The following is a 12,097-nucleotide window of genomic DNA, read 5'->3' on the forward strand; positions in this document are numbered from 1 at the left end:
ATCAGTTTCATGAAAAGAAAAAAAAAAAAATTGGGTTCGGTATCCATTCAAACTCTTGTAATAGTAACAGCTATTTTCAGTGAAGCCGATTTTAACGTGGTTTAAATTAAGAGTGTTTAAAAAAGGTACACAGTACAGTGCCTTAACCACTAGTGCTAGAAAAGAGCAGGACCATTAAACTCTCTCATATTGTGCACAACTCACACCAGCATTACCCAGTGTGGCTTTTCATTGGATGAAAATCATTTGACAAAACTGTAGCAACTGCTATGTTTAAAAACTGATCTTTTTTCTCTCTCAACACACACACAAATAGGATATGAAGTTGTAGTGCCCTTTATGTAAGGGTTCATTAGATATCAGAAGCCAACACACATTTAAAGGAACAGTATACTGTAAAATAGTTTTTCCCTTAATGTGTTTACAATTGCTTTTTTTACCAACTGCAGAGTAAAAAAAAACGTATGACAATTAGCTTTTTAAGGCTTATTTGTGTATATTAAAGCTCTGATTTTGTGTTTTGAAGCCACAACCTAATAAAACGGGTTGAGCTTGTAGGTATAATCAGATCTCATTACTGTATCACATTGTGTAAATATACCTTCTTTTATCTTATATCTGTCCTTAAAACAATCACCAGTACTTTGAGAGAACAATGGAAAATTAACATTTTATTACCTTATCTCTGCTATATCCGACTGGGAGTGTAATCTCTTCTGCTGGCTGTGTTTACAAAGCTTATCTATAGCTGGTACGCGCGGCCACAAACTTTCAGAATAGGTGGAGATACCACATGCTAAATCAACAATTTCAAATGCCAATATAAGGGTAAAGGAGCTACTTGTAAACAATTTAATACACTCCAGCAGGTAAAGTGGATCATTGGAAACAAATTAAAGGGGAGAAAATTTTTGAGTAAACTGTCCCTTTAAGATTTTCCATTAGCATAAAAATGTTTTGTACACTACATAAGTAAAAAAAAAAAAAAAAAAAAACAAACAAACACACAAACAAACATTCTGGACTGCTTCTAAGTTCATATAAAAAGGTGTCACTGTTTAAAGTGGTCATGTGTTTGTTTTAGTAAGTTAGCTAATGTAATATACCAACCTGAATGCGGCACTTCACCAAATCCAGAGGTACGACTGCAGTGTGAGTTAAACCACAACTGAGGATGCCACCAAAACCACACAGTGCATAGAACTTTGTGGAGCCATATTCACAGCTGTATTGCTCTGTAGCAGGATTAATAAACACACCATGCTTTTTAAAAAAGGGGTAAAAAAAACACACATGCTACAATTGCACAACTGTTGACATCAAACAGGTTAATTTAGCAGTTTAGATTATACTACAGCAACTTCATTCTGAAATACATGCAAACAAACCTGAATCCTGCATTTAACCAGATCTAATGGGACCACTGCAGTATGAGTTGTACCACAGCTTAAGATTCCACCAAGACCACATAGAGCAAAGAATTTTCCAGATCCATAAGCACAGCTATATTCCTCTGTTCAATTAAAACATGACAGATTAGGAATATTTCTAACATTTAAAACTATCAGAGGTAACACTTTATACGATAACACATGGAAGGGAATCAACTGGACATCAATGGTGCTCTTGGTTGGGGATAAATTAACTTCATGTAAGGGAAAGAAAATAAATAAAACCACATACACAACACACACCAACGCACACCACCTGAAATCACCTGAGTACCATAATGTGTAGAATTATTTTGGTTTTATTACAATACACAGCTGCTGACCATGTCCTCTTCAATAAAGTGTATGCATATTGCACATTTTAATCAATTATGTAATCCAATCCATAGTTAGGTATAGCTACACAAATGGGACCACAAACACTGCATCTGTTTGCCATTTACAGATTCTCTGCTTAAATAAAACTTGGGATCTGTAATACTATAAGCAAATTAACACACGTAGGAGTATTTTTGGCCATAAAATAATGCATTTATTTAACCTTATGTCCTCTGTGTAGCATTCTAGACCAGATACAGTAGTATTAATGGTTGCTATAGGGACTTTAGAGACATAGTAGCAAGAGGAAATTATTTATATCATATACATACATAGCATTTTTGCCATAAACTTTGCAGCTAAAGTTGATTAAAAGAACTGAGCTTGCTTGTGTTTTTTCTTGTTCCAAGTGACACAATACTTTACACCCTAGCCAACTGTAAAAAAAGTGTACTTTGCCAACTAGTCAGCATCCAGACATCACTAGCTGTAGTTTTACTAGCCATACTGTACACAGTGAAGAATGCAGCACTTTTCAGATTTACATTAAGTGTAATGACACAAAAATTAACAGCAGCTGACTTCCGGTCCCTGACAGCCCTGCTCTACTTGATTATTCCAGAACATGGTTACTACAGCAACAAACTAGTCTCTGGCAGCTGAAACTTACTCTGGTTCCCGTCAAGTTAGTTTAGGCAGCTTTCCTAAACTAAAGCTCAAATTAAACCAGTTTACTGAATATGCAAGGGTTGTATGATTTCAACCAGAAGCTGTGATGTTTCAAATACATTTCAGTAAGATACTAAATAGTTACAATTAAACTTACCATCCTGAACAGCAGCCGCAGCAAAGTGACGAGTTGGCGGAGCCTGAGAGGTGCTGCTCTTTCTTTCAGTCAGGCCATCCTGCCCTAGCTGGAATTGAGGGGCACTAAACGGGTTAACCCGAGCTAACGGTGCAACGGATGAATACATGGTGGCAACTATAAGAAAAAAAATATATTACATGCGTAAGGGTCAGGCTAAACAACTTTCTCTTAAAGGGACAGTCTACAAGAAAATTGCTACCGTTTAAAAATATATTCCCTTTATTACACTGAATGTAAATTTAGATGATAGTGCCTGTTATTTAAAAATCCAATTAAAAACAGGGGCACTTTAATTCATCAAAGTTTACATTTCACTTGTGCTGTCAAAATACTTTCCTTTTAATCTTGACAGCCACTCCAGCAATTCCCCCGGTCGTTGCAAGCCCCTTCATATATCAGAAATGATGGATCGGTCATCCTCCAATCACATCTGCCCCCACGGGGGAATCAGTTTGTGATTCAACGTTGTGATTGGAGAAAGCCGGATTCCTCATTTTAAATCCGTGAAGAGGCTTTGCAACGGGCAGGGGAAGCGATGCAGCGGCTGTCAAAATTAAAAAGGTATTTTCACAACATGAGTGAAAAGTAAATTGATTAATTAAAATGCCCCTGTTTTTAATCAGATTTTTATAAACCAGGCACTTTAAATGTAAATTGAGATGACACTTTAAAAAGTTCTGCATAACTAACACATTGATATACCTTTAACCTCTATGATTTACCTGTATCTAAGCCCATGCAGACTGGCCCTTAGTGCGTTTTACATGCATTGCCTTTTAGCCAATTACAGAGGGTTCTTGCATAACCATCATTTTCCATAGGAGTGAGCACAATATTATTGTTATGGCACAAATGACCTAGTACTGTCAGACTGTAAAAGCTAATAAAAGGCAGAGATAAGAGACGTCGTGTAGTGGCTTAGAAACTGGCAAATGTTTATAGGTATATTAATTTAACAAAGTTGGTTATGCAAAGCTTGGGAATCGGTAGTAAAATATGTTTCTTTTAAATAAAATAATAAAGTAGACTGATCCTTTAAATGCAATACACATTTAAAAATAATGGAGATAACAACAACCACAAAAATATTTAAATCATTCTCATTAACTTAGTTTTCTTGTCTAACATTTGAAACATTCTAAACTTCCCAAAAATTAAAATCCATCAATAAACGCTTCACACAAAGAAAAACATAAAAAGAAAATATACACAAAAAATAAACGTGGAACGAGGATTGTAGAAAGCTCCACGAACAATGTCATACTGCAAAGCATTACAGGGGGGTGTACAGCGGTTTCTTGTTACAGCAAGCGCTCCTTGCGAACCATTAAATGTAAAAAAAAAAAAAAAACGGGAGCGCCCACCCGAAAAAAACAAACATAAAGGAACCTAAACTATGCTACATGGGTTCATAACCAGAATTCGTTTATCAAATTGTACGATGATCTAACAGCTCATGAAACGAACACTACATAGCACACCGGAAACATGTACGGTGTGGCATACGACGCAATATTGGCTATATCACCTTTATCGCATACGACGCAATATTGGCTATATCACATTTATCGCATACTCCTTACGCACAATCAAACATGCTGCAGTATACAATAATCACTGCGCTAGCAGCAGCTATACCTCGGCCTGCTCTCCCCTCTATACTCACCTAATAAGATGGCGGTGTCTTGCCACTCGCCGGTTAACAGAGAGAACGTCCTCCAGAGCTAATGAATTTGTCCTTTCGTGACGTCAGTGCTACGCCCATCATACCAACATGTTGTTCTAATTGGTCCATATGTTTAACGTAACGGAACAACTAAGCCTCTGATTGGGTTTTGGGTCACATGATTGCTTGTAGGAATTTTTACGTAAGAACGTTCAAGCTCAGTTAGTCGCATCCTCTTTGGGCCTAAGTACTTATCTTGCATAAAGTAACGTACAGTGCCCTTGTGGGAGGTGACCGCATATGTGACCTTTATTATTTAGCTTGGTTATCTTCTGCTTTGTATTTAATAACTGTTACACAGTATTGCAAAATGTGTTTTATGAATCTCAGTGGCTTTTAGTTGCATTATATTTCTTTTTAATATTCTAATTTCAGGGATTCTGGTATAATTCTTACCACAAAATCTACAGTTTAGCATGTTGATTACACTATAACCTTGATAGGAAAAAGTGAATTAAAGCCTTAATGGTTGATTGAAATTGTATACTTATATTTTGTGAATACAATAATATTGAGGATTAAAATAATTTTGTAACGAAAAATTATAACAGTATTCTGTTAATGTAAAACAAGTATTAAATTACTGATCTAGGGTCAGCCTTTCTAAATTAATTTTCTCATTCTACCAGTTGTGACAGATCATTTAAATATATGCAAAGTAGAATTTGAGCTAACAGAGCTACATCTTCATCTTATCTCCTTAAAGTGATGGTAAATCCTATTGTTTAAAAAACGCTAGGATTTACCACAGCTAAACATAAATGTTCCCAGTTATCAATTTTACCTTCTGGGGTGTTTTAAATTATTTACAAGTAACTTCTTTACCCTTATTTCGTTATTTGAAATAGCTGAGTTATCCTGTGGTATCCCCACCTATATGTTTAGGCTATTGACAAGCCTATGTAAACACAGCCAGCACAATAAATTACACTCCCAGTGGGGTTTAGAATAGTTAATTAATAAAACATATTTTTTCCATTAACCACTCTTAGTATTGAGCTTTGGTTTTTCAGACAAATATAAGATAAGGAAGCAAGTCTGTGTACATAAAGTGATAACATAATGAGATCTGATATTACCTGCAAGCTCAACCAACTTCAATAGGATGTGTTTTAAATGTACAAAACCAGGTAGTTAATAAAAGCAAATAAACCTGAAAATGCAATTTATACTGTCCCTTTAAAACTACCTTTTTTTGCGTCGCTGCTGTCTTGCTAAACTATGCGGCTCTGGCCACCCACGGCAACGCTAATTTTATTCCCAATGAGGTAACATTTCCACCTCATAGCCAACGGCTGTGCTAGCACTCCCTGCAGTTTCCTGGGGTTACAGTAACGCTCTGAGTGTCCTCCCCTACTCCAGTGTATGTATTGCTCACTTGTTTTGCTGGGATTTGGGACAGCAATAAGTTTGGAAGTATGTGGCTTTTGTTTGTGTGGTCATTCAAGCACTTTACAATATAAGGATTACTCTTGTTATTAACTTGAACTTGGTGCACTTTATTATCGATCAACAAGTAGCCAGCTACTTTTTCAGTGAGGGCACCAGTAGGTTTTATGATTATTGTAATGTGATTTTCTATGTATGAATATGGGATTAGATTAATAAATTATATTTGTGCTATGAGCAACGCAATATCCCTCTTTTTTATGCATACTTGTTGAGTGCTAATCTCTAGACTTTTGGGTGTACATATTTAGTTCACCCACTTCTTTCTTGGTATTTCTATACAAAATTTAAAACCTAAAGGACCATGACGCTCAATAATTTTCTCTATTCTATCTGAAAAGGGGTTGTTTCTGTGCTGAATAAACACATTTATTATGTGGGAGTTGTTGCTGTCTGCCATTGACGTCCTCCAGCCTCCTCCTTTTCTTTAAACCCAAATTGTTTTCTTTGATGATTATGATAGAGTGTGCAATTTTAAGTAACTTTCTAATTTACTCCTATTATCAATTGTTCTCTTGCTATCTTTATTTAAAAAGCAGGAATGTGATGCATAGGAGGCGGCCCATTTTTGGTTGAGAACCTGGGTTATGCTTGCTTATTGGTGGGTAAATGTAAGCCTCCAATAAGCAAGCGCTATCCATGGTGCTGAACCTAAAATGGACTGGCTACTAAGATTTACATTCCTACTTTTAAAATAAAGATAGCAAGAGAATGAAGAACAATTGATAACAGGAGTAAATGAGAAAGTTGCTTAAAATTTCATGCTCTATCTGAATCATGAAAGAAAAAAATTGGGTTCAGTGTTCCTTTAACATGAAATTGGACTAGCATTGTAAGCAGTCCCCCATTGTCCGATTCCGGCCTTGAAACCCTGTGAACGTGTCAACTACCACGTGATTTTATTTTTCAAGCAAGTGTTTACATCAGAACTTCATTCTAATGTTAAACACTTGCCCCGGACCCTGAAGGAGTTAACCAATTTGCAAGGTTTAAGCACATAGTTATATGTAGAGAACAGCACAATAAGAAAAATTCCTTTATGTTCTTTTATGTCCCTTTAAACAATAATTTACTTTTCTATGTCTTTTAAGTTTATGATATGGATACTGAATTTCTGTAAAAAAAAATACAAATCACTATTTGAATAAAATATGTAGTAGAGTAAATGAAAGTAGAAATGATTGGCAAGAAATGTATAAGTCTAAAACATCAATCATATTTTTAGCAGACTGAATTGAAGTCTGTTAATCTTTTATATGTAATAGTCACAAGAGATGGTAACAAATAGAGCATAACATTTTTCCAGACTGATTGATGGTAATAACATGTTTTGGGCCAATTTTTTCCATCCCTCATGTGTAATACGAAACTTGCCAAATAACATTTGTGAATACGATGAATTATTCTAATGAATATGTTAATGGAACTAGATCAAATTGTGGAAATTAAATGAACATAATACTATAGAGGCTTGTTAGTAGACACTAGACATACTATAGATGTTAAAGTGATGGTAAATCCTAGCGTTTAGGAAACGCTAGGATTTACAATCGTAACAAATAAAGGGGACTTTCATTCATGAAGTATAAAATACTTCGTTCTGAAAGCCCCTTTGTTATCAGCGTTTGCTGCGCTGAGCTGCTAAAGGCAGCCCACGGCAGAACGCAATTTGGCTGAGAGGTGACGTTTCTCTTAGCCAGTAGCCGTGCGGGAAATACAGCTTGGCGCCAGGTTTTGTGGCGCCAAGCTGTATTTCCCGCACGGCTATTGGCTAAGAGGTGGAAACGTCACCTCTCAGCCAAATTGCGTTCTGCCGTGGGCTGCCTTTAGCAGCTCAGCACAGCAAACGCTGATAACAAAGGGGCTTTCAGAATGAAGTATTTTATACTTCATGAATGAAAGTCCCCTTTATTTGTTACGATTGTAAATCCTAGCGTTTTACCATCACTTTAACTACAATGAAATGTTAATGCAGAAAAAGAAAAATGATTACAAATCTTAAACTGATGCTGTAAACATTTCTGCATAGTGTTATATATATATAAAACAATGATTAAATGCTGATTTAAAGTGAAGGTAAAGTTTGAACTACTGAAATACACAAAATAATTAGTCTTTATTTCAATAAGCTGATCGCTACATTTTTATCCCCAATTTTTGTGAGAGTTCAGAAAAAAAACATATATTTTATTGCCTACCGTTGCAATCTTGACTCCTCCTTACAGCTATTTCTTTATTTTCAAGACAGTGATGGTCCAAAGCGCATTCACGATCCTCCGATGAACTGCGCATGCGCAACTCTGCAATTCTCTCCCGATGCGATAGTCGTATCCTCTTTTACCTAAAGCGCATGCGTTATTCTTTCTGTCAACTTAGTATTGAATGAATTACAATTTTTATTCATTACTATGTTGTGCGCGAAAGAGAGGAGCTGCATTCTGGATATTTCTATATTTAACATATACCTCTAATCCTCTCCCACTCTTCATGTCTCCCGCCTGCCCGTTTCTGTCCCCCGAACTCTCACTCTCATCTTTACCAGACTCTTCCTTGTAGAGATGTCTCTCCCCTCACGCTCTCTGCTTCTTAGACTCCCCTGGTGCTCCTTTCCTAATGCGTCCTTGGTTACAGCCTCCTTTCCGTTTTTAAGCCGTCAGGATTTGTAGCCGTCTTAAGCAAGCCTATGACGTAGTATGGGAATTACATAATCAGACAAATAGGCATGCGCGAAACAGGAGCGCGCGTGGATTCAGAGCAGTAGAAAAAAAAAATCTTTGCTCATGCAAACATCACCATGGAGGCGGGTGACGTAGATAGACGGCCGCCTAACGGCCAGATTTTCAATAGGCTCCGGAAAAAACGTGACCAAACGAGGAGAAAAAAATACAAAAAACGGGTTGATTTTGCGGACCAAGAAAATGTAAGTAAAAACGGTGAGTAATTATTTAATAATGAGATTTAAAAAAAAAAAAACATGAATTAAACTGATATTCATTTTGTGCCACTAATATTATTCCAGTATCATAGCGAGGAAACTTTACCTTCACTTTAATATTAAAACAGATTAAAACATATTGTCAATATGCTGTTTAGAATAATCTTAATAAAATAACTAAAATTAAAGTCTCCAGACAAAATAATTGCATGTCTGTGTATTAGACCTACCTGTCATCCTGTTATTTTTGTGATTTTCCTGAAAAGGCTGTTTTGTCCCTCCCCCTTCCTCTATTCAGCTCTTATTTATCTTCCTATTTCACTCAGAAAAACATTTGACTGCCTAAATCCAGTAAAGACTGTCCAAACCCTTCCATAGCTCAATCAGCCCAGCTAGTGAAATTCTTAGACTCTGTCCCAGGTTTGCTTGGCTCCAGCTCTTGACTGTAAGTCTTTGCTCAAAGCTACCTGGTCCTGCATCACAAAGTTCTATTGTTGAGTGGTATGATGTTTAGGTGGTAATGTATTTAAAAAGACACAGACGTATGTTTTGTATGTGTGCATGGTATTGATCATCAACTAAACACTGCAATGCAAACATTTGCATACACAGCAAGGGATATATTTAATTACTATCACAACTGTATCCTATATAATAAAAGGCCAAGTATGTTTGTCCGACTGCGTGAGACAAACATACCTGAACTTAACCCCTTAATGACCAGCGCCGATGTGCAGTAGAGACTGCGTGAGACAAGTGAGAGGACGGCGCTGTTCGTTAAGCCCTTAAGGATCTGGCCTCTGCCGTGATCTTGCTAAAAGTAGCGAGATCACACTATTTCTGCATGCCCCACAAGTGGGGCAGTGCAGAAATAGTCTTGCAGAGGTACCGAAGCAGAGAGGGACACTCTGTGTTTCGCTATGTAACAGGCATTGGTGGTGCCGATCGTCGGTGGTGTGAGAGGGTTAGGAGAGAGGCGGGTGGGCGGCACATCACTGGTGGGAACAATCCTCAGGGGAAGACAGCACCACTCTCAAGAATTTGGGGCACGGAAAAGGGACTAGCCATCACTGGTGGGGGCAGGAACAGGTGGGACCACTACACTACAGAAAAAATTTATGCTAAGGGCAGCATGGAGAGGGGAGGAGGGAGAAGGAGGTACAGGGGGATCCTAGAGTGGAGGGGGGGAATAAAGGCTAGGGAAAGGATCTTGGAGGGGGACATTTTGGCCCGTGTACACAGGCTTTAGCACAAGTTTGTAAAAAAGAAATAGTGGATACAACTGTAATCACCAAGGATGAGGGAAAATGACGCTTATCTCCTTAACAAAAGCCAAGACTTAAAAATAAGAGGACAAAAGGCATCCCCTAAGCACCTACTTTACACTCCTGGAGAGTTTACTGTTTTTGCCAAGTAGCATTCTAGAATAGGCACATCACAATGAGTAAACTATTAGTAATATCTAAATATTAAACAATCATAAAAAAAAATGTTGATGAAAGAAATATTTTAATAATAAAATACAAATCCCCTGGTGGAAAGATGTCATCATATCAGTTATAATTCAGATTTAGCCATGAACATATATAGCAGAGCAACTGTGTCATGAAGACCACATGATTTTAGGTTTGAGGGGTTAACTTTCTTTCTGTGTGCTAATTATTTTGTTTTTTCAGATTAAAGGGATACTGAACCCAAATTTTTTCTTTCATGATTCACATGATAAGCAACTTTCTAATTTACTACTATTATCAATTTGAAAAAGCAGGAATAAAAGCTTTGGAGCCAGCCCATTTTAGGTTCAGAACCTGGGTTACGCTTGCTGATTGAATGGGTAAATGTAGCAAGCCCTATCCAGGGTACTGAACCAAAACATAGACTGGCTCCAAAGCTTTCATTCCTGCTTTTTCAAATAAAGATACCAAGAGAACAAAGAAAAATTGATAATAGGAGTAAATTAGAAAGTTGCTTAAAATCGCATGCTGTATCCGAATCATGAAAGAAATTATTTGGGTTTACTTTTCCTTTAAGTATTTCCCTGGGTCTATCCTTATAAAACAGGCATCCTGTTCTAAATAGTTTTTTTTTGTTTTTCTTTTTTTTTATTGAGGTAAAGAAGAAAACAGTACATAATAACCACAGACATATGCCCTCAACCCGTAAGGGCAATTTACAGTAATTTACACTACTGATCAGACATTGAGCATTACAACAATATTTCAAAGCATAAATGAGAACTCACAAGTCAATAACTAAAGGTAATGAAGAACTCAGATCCAGAGGTGATTCCAGTAATGTAATGCTATCTATGAGGTTAATGAACACATAAGAGTAACCTCAATTTTTTTTTTTTAATTTAGAACATGTAGGGCCCCTTAAGGGCCCTCAGGACTATAATTACACCTATATCTTAAGGAGGGGTTTATCAATACCATCTATGGTTAAGCACACATATGTAGGTTGTAGGGGTTTAAAGATGGGATCTGTGTCCCTTATCTTAGCGGGTAAACTAAGTGAGGGGGGGAAACGGAGCCAATGGTATCAAAAACGGTTTGTAACTCAAATGTTATCTAATATTATAGTGTCAACAGGTACATACCCTGACTATAATGACACATATATCAATGGTGAAGCACACATATATGGATTGAACGAATTTAAAAATGGGAGCAGTGTCCCTCAGATCAAGAATAATGGTCAAAATATGTAGCATTTGGACTATAAATTAAGGAGAAACCATGGAACAAATATTTGGATATCCTAAAATGATCTAAAACAATCCCTTTTAGGTTGTTTTCTCAGATCTGTTGAATAAGTATCTGCAGTAAGTTATTAAAAAATCCAATTAGATATTACTTGTCTGATCTTAAAATAGGGGATCCTACGTTGGTGTATGACAGGCACTATTCTATCATGACTATTCTGCACCCTATCTGTATGACTCGTTGACCCATACCACCCCAGAGACAAAATTTGCACTGTGTGATAGTATACAATAAACATTCAATATAATGGTTAGCTATAACAATTTCAGTGGGGTCTCGATTAGCTAAAATACAGTTTTACCTTGACAAAAGTTATGTAATAAAGGAGAACATGACAATATTACCCTCTCATAAAACATCCAGAATAGACATTTATTCACATGTAATTAACAGCATGGCCGCGCTGCCTCGGCCGCTGGCAGCACACCTCCTTGATCAAAGAAACCAATAGTGTCTGCGTCAGTAGAACATTAAGCACAGATAAGTACTAACTCATTCAATGTAACGCATGCCCATTAGTGATCTAAACTAATCTGTCATGTCTAAGTAGACAACATGGTAATGCTATATGAACAAACATGTACA

The 12,097-nt window shown here is 36.9% G+C and overlaps 1 protein-coding gene across 2 annotated transcripts in view; it reads right to left on the reverse strand.

The window, feature by feature from the left end:
* Positions 1–4,451, reverse strand: part of SLC25A3 (solute carrier family 25 member 3) — a 14,654-nt gene extending 10,203 nt beyond the window's left edge. Inside the window, exons 1-3 of one of the 2 annotated variants that reach the window (XM_053716943.1) lie at positions 4,304–4,451; positions 2,596–2,751; positions 1,111–1,235 (exon numbers count right to left, since the gene is read on the reverse strand). In XM_053716943.1, coding sequence (XP_053572918.1) covers positions 1,111–1,235; positions 2,596–2,743 — 273 coding nt within the window. In that variant the 5' untranslated portion in view covers positions 2,744–2,751; positions 4,304–4,451. Of the gene's footprint in view, positions 1–1,110; positions 1,236–1,388; positions 1,514–2,595; positions 2,752–4,303 lie in introns of both variants that reach the window. The other variant, XM_053716942.1, reaches the window with a different exon arrangement.
* Between the last annotated feature and the right edge of the window lie 7,646 nt (positions 4,452–12,097).

Source organism: Bombina bombina, chromosome 6 (genome assembly GCF_027579735.1).
Source record: "Bombina bombina isolate aBomBom1 chromosome 6, aBomBom1.pri, whole genome shotgun sequence".
In the NCBI taxonomy this organism is placed as follows: Eukaryota; Metazoa; Chordata; class Amphibia; order Anura; family Bombinatoridae; genus Bombina; species Bombina bombina.